At 55.9% G+C, this 3,843-nt stretch overlaps 1 protein-coding gene across 1 annotated transcript; it reads right to left on the minus strand.

The window, feature by feature from the left end:
- Nucleotides 1-1,706: 1,706 nt before the first annotated feature.
- SPATA32 (spermatogenesis associated 32) lies at nt 1,707-2,645 on the minus strand (the record flags this gene model as incomplete). Its single annotated transcript, XM_081028033.1, has 1 exon — nt 1,707-2,645. The coding sequence occupies one exon, from the start codon at nt 2,643-2,645 to the stop codon at nt 1,707-1,709; it is 939 nt and encodes a 312-aa protein (XP_080884159.1).
- Between the last annotated feature and the right edge of the window lie 1,198 nt (nt 2,646-3,843).

A 3,843-nucleotide genomic window follows, 5' to 3' on the forward strand; every position in this document is an offset into this window, starting at 1 on the left:
CTGGCCCCCAGTCCATTCTTAACTGTTCACCCGTTTCTAATCCTACCCCCCCAGACCCCAGACCCCTGTCAAGGCGGGGCAGGCTCTTGAGGGTCTGCAAGGCTGGGCTTTCACTTGACAGAGAACCTTGGCCCAGATGGGTCTTGAGGTCAACCAGGGCCTAAGCCATGGTGCCGCCTCCCCTTCCTCTCTCTCCCTGACTCCCCTCTTCACACCCATGTCCATCCCGCACTCAGAATTCCCTTCCCTTCTTTGCTGCCATCTCTCCTCTTCCAGAACCTTCCCCACATTGCCTATTTTCCCCTGATGTGGGAAGGCATGTGCATTGGTGTGCATGTTTAGTACGTGTCTGTGTTGTTGATGTGTGTTTGTGTGCATGGCATGTGTGGAATGTGCTTCCTCTATCTATGTGGATGTGTTAGGTGAGTGCCTGTCTGTGAGATATGCTGGCGAGCCGATGGTGTGTGTGGGTCTGTGTGTGTTTCATCCACTATGACACATGACTCTCCCCTTTGAGGTACTGCTAACTCAAGGCTTTGTGGCCCTAGACGGCCAGTCCTCTGGTTCCATTCTTCCTCTCCTTCTCGTCCCTGGACACTGTCCCTACCCTATGCCAGGGCTGCCCCGTGGAGAGAAGCAGGAAGAACTCCAGTCAGACTTCCCTTGCCTGCCCATCCCCACACCCAGGAGGCTCTCTTCTCAGATGATCCCTGGATGTCTCTGGCTTCAGGCCAAGAGGAAGCCCCACTTCACGATCTAAGAAACTGAAGCCTCAGATAGGGCCCTGAGGTCTCCCCAAGTCTAGTCATGAGTCTCTGTTGCTGGCGTGGAGGTTAGACTGGTGCGCGTCAGGTGGAAATACCCGTGGGGAGTGAGCGGGGACAGACAGGGCTGGTAAGGCAATACCTCAGGAGGCAGGTGGAGCTGGGGTAGCTGAAAACTGGGGCTGGCATCCCTAAAAATCAACACCAGGATTTCTCAGCTAGGTGAGCTCACTGGCCCAGGAGCGTCAGCACAAAAAGTCTGAGCCAGGGGCTAGCACTGGAGGCTTTATTGGTTTTGTCTAGTCATTTCTCTGGGGGGAGGGGGATGACAACTTAAAATGGATTTTCAGCAATAATGGACTCCCTGTCTTGGTTCTTGGCATCGGCACCAAACTGCAACGCAAAAGAGAGAGTGTCACTTGGGCCCTCGTGGGAGGGTTGGGGGAATGGGATGAGCCCAGACGTAAGAGGGCCGCTTCCTGCGGCAGGCTGATAAGCAGCTGATGTTCTATTGTGTCCATCCAGCACCAGGGAGCCAGGGGTGCTGGAAAACACTTTCCCTTGTTTGTCACTTGATGGAAGTGTCCTGGGCCCAAGTCTGGGGCCACCAGAATCTCAGGGCGCCTGAGCTTTTCTCGTGAGGGAGAGGCCAGCTGCCCTCCTAATGCTAGAATGGCCCTTCGCATTTTGAACTCAGGGCCCAGACTGAGCTTTGGAGCACTCACCCTCCATGGTCCGCAGGCCTGCTCCAGCCCTGGCGCCGCACCTCAGTCTACCGGAACCTTGTTTCCAGCAGCATTTATGAGGTCACAGCCCAGCCCATCCCTCACCCAGCTCCTTATTCCACTGTTCCCCTCCCCCACCCGGTTGTGTGAGGAGTGGGCCCACCCACACACATTCTAGCACAGACTCCTCTTGGGGGTAGCTTCGTGCCAGCCTCACTTACTCTTTCCTGTCTCCTGTCGGTGGAAGGGACACATCTGAGGACTGAAGCAACTTCACGTTCCCTTCAATAGTGGCCCTCTGGAGCCCTGGCTTGCTAAAGTCAAGGTAAGGGTAAAAGAAGTTCTTGTCTTCCTGCTTCCTGGCTTTCTGCAGCTCTTCGGCATCCAGTGGTTTCTCTGCTGGCCTCTCTAGCAAATCAGACAGCGTTTTCCGCTCTGGCTTGTCCTGGGCAGGCTGGGTGACCCTCTCCACCATGGGCGCTGTAGAAGGCTCCGCAGTCTTCTGGGGCGGAGCTTTCATCATATGCTCCCAATCGGACAAGTCCGTTGTGCTGGAGGCCGAGGCCACGGAAGATGCCAAGCTGATCAAATCTGCCAGGCTGATAGTTGGTGGGAGACTGGAGGATGACGGGTGGGCACTTGGCGGCTGCTGGGAGCCTGCTGGTTGGGTGCTGGCGTTCTGGAGCTGCTTCTTGGAGCACAGGGTGTCCTTGGGGACGGGCTCCTGGTTCAGGTTGCTGGTCGTCTTACCTGTGCTCTTCTCGCCATTCTGCATGTTGATCTTCTGGTGCAGGCTGTGTTCTGAGGTCTGGATGAGCTTGTCTGCCCAGAAGAGGTGCTTGGAGGTCTGCAGATGGATGGAGCGATAGGCAGTGGTCACCTCTTCCTCTTCTAAGGAACTCAGGCAGCTGGAGCTCGACCTCTCACTCCAAAGCGCGGCATCCCACTGTGCTGGCCCCTCCTCGTCCTCTGCGTAAGCGTGGAGGGCCTCTACCCTGCACCCCAGTTGCTCAGAGTCTTCGCTCTTGGTTTCTAGGTTGGCGTCCAGATAGGCCTCAGGCTGGAACTCGGGTGTCAGACACGGTTCCAACTCGGGCACAGCCTCGGCCTCCAGACCCATCTCCAGCTCCAGTTCTGAGCCCAGGTCCAGGTCCATGTTATGTAGGGGCTCCAGCTCTAGCAATTCGTTCTCCAGGTGAAAAGTTTCAACTGAAAGCTGAGGAGACACCTGCCCCCAAGGTCCTCCCTGGCACCAATTCCCAGTCCTGTTTCCCTCCCATACCCCCTGTCCACTGCTCATTTCCTCTCCCACACTTGCCTCTTTGTAGACACCTGCCTGGGGCAGGGAAGCCGTGTGGACAGTTAATGAGGGCTGGTGTGCATGAGCGTGCCAACACGGGCCTTCTGCTGGGGTCCCACAATAGTCAAGGGTAGGGGCTGGTCAGAATTTAGGGAACTCTGTCCTTTGCCTACCATCTCCCCTTAAGAGGTAACCCTGCCCACCATACCTCCACCTGATCTTCCTCTTGTGCCTGCCGGTCTTGGTTTATGACACCCCTAAAACAGAAGGAGACAGGTGGTGACAGGCTCCATGGAGTGGGAGGGACGGCTTTAGGGGGGAGGGAGCCTTTGGGGTTGGCAAGATGTACCCCGCTCATCCACTCTACTGGCTGTCCCCACTCCCACCAAGAATTCTAGGGTTGTATTCTCAAACTTTAGTGACTTTAGGAAGCACGTGGAGAGCCTGCCATGTTGCACCCCCTGCCCCCCACAAGGAAGGAGCTAGTTGGTTAGGGGTAAGGCCCAGGAATCTTGATTTTAATCAAGTATTCCAGTGAGTCAATGCAGCTCACTTAGAGAACCAGTGTCCAGAAAGCGGCTCCTCACAGAAGATAAAGCACAGAGCATTGCCCTCCCCGCAACCTGCCCAGTCCCAGCTTAGCTGATGTGAAAAGCAGAGGTGTGTGCGTGCGTGCGTGTGTGTGTGTGTGTGTGTGTGTGTGTGTGGAGGGTTCTCTCAGTTTTTGTCTGCAGTGTGCTTCTGTCTTGGCCCTTGCCTTCAGTGCTTAGCCACATGACTGCTTCTCCTTCCTTAGGCACCTGCCCTCCCCCATCTCAGACAGCTCTGTCCTTAGAGCAAAGCAGCTCTAAGGGACCAGGTCCTATTCATGTCCCTGGGTGTGCCCCACCACCTCTTAGTTCTTCTCTACCACCAGTGACTGGAGGCAGAGGCAGAAGGGGGATGGTACCCCCCCCATGGACTTTTGGCCTGCACACTGTCCTTGGGGAAATTTTGGAAACAGACAAGATGGAGGGAGACCCTGGGTTGGAGGGCTACATGAAAACTTGGCAGT

The sequence above is a fragment of the Rhinolophus hipposideros genome, assembly GCF_964194185.1.
Source record: "Rhinolophus hipposideros genome assembly, chromosome: 20".
NCBI classification, from domain to species: Eukaryota; Metazoa; Chordata; class Mammalia; order Chiroptera; family Rhinolophidae; genus Rhinolophus; species Rhinolophus hipposideros.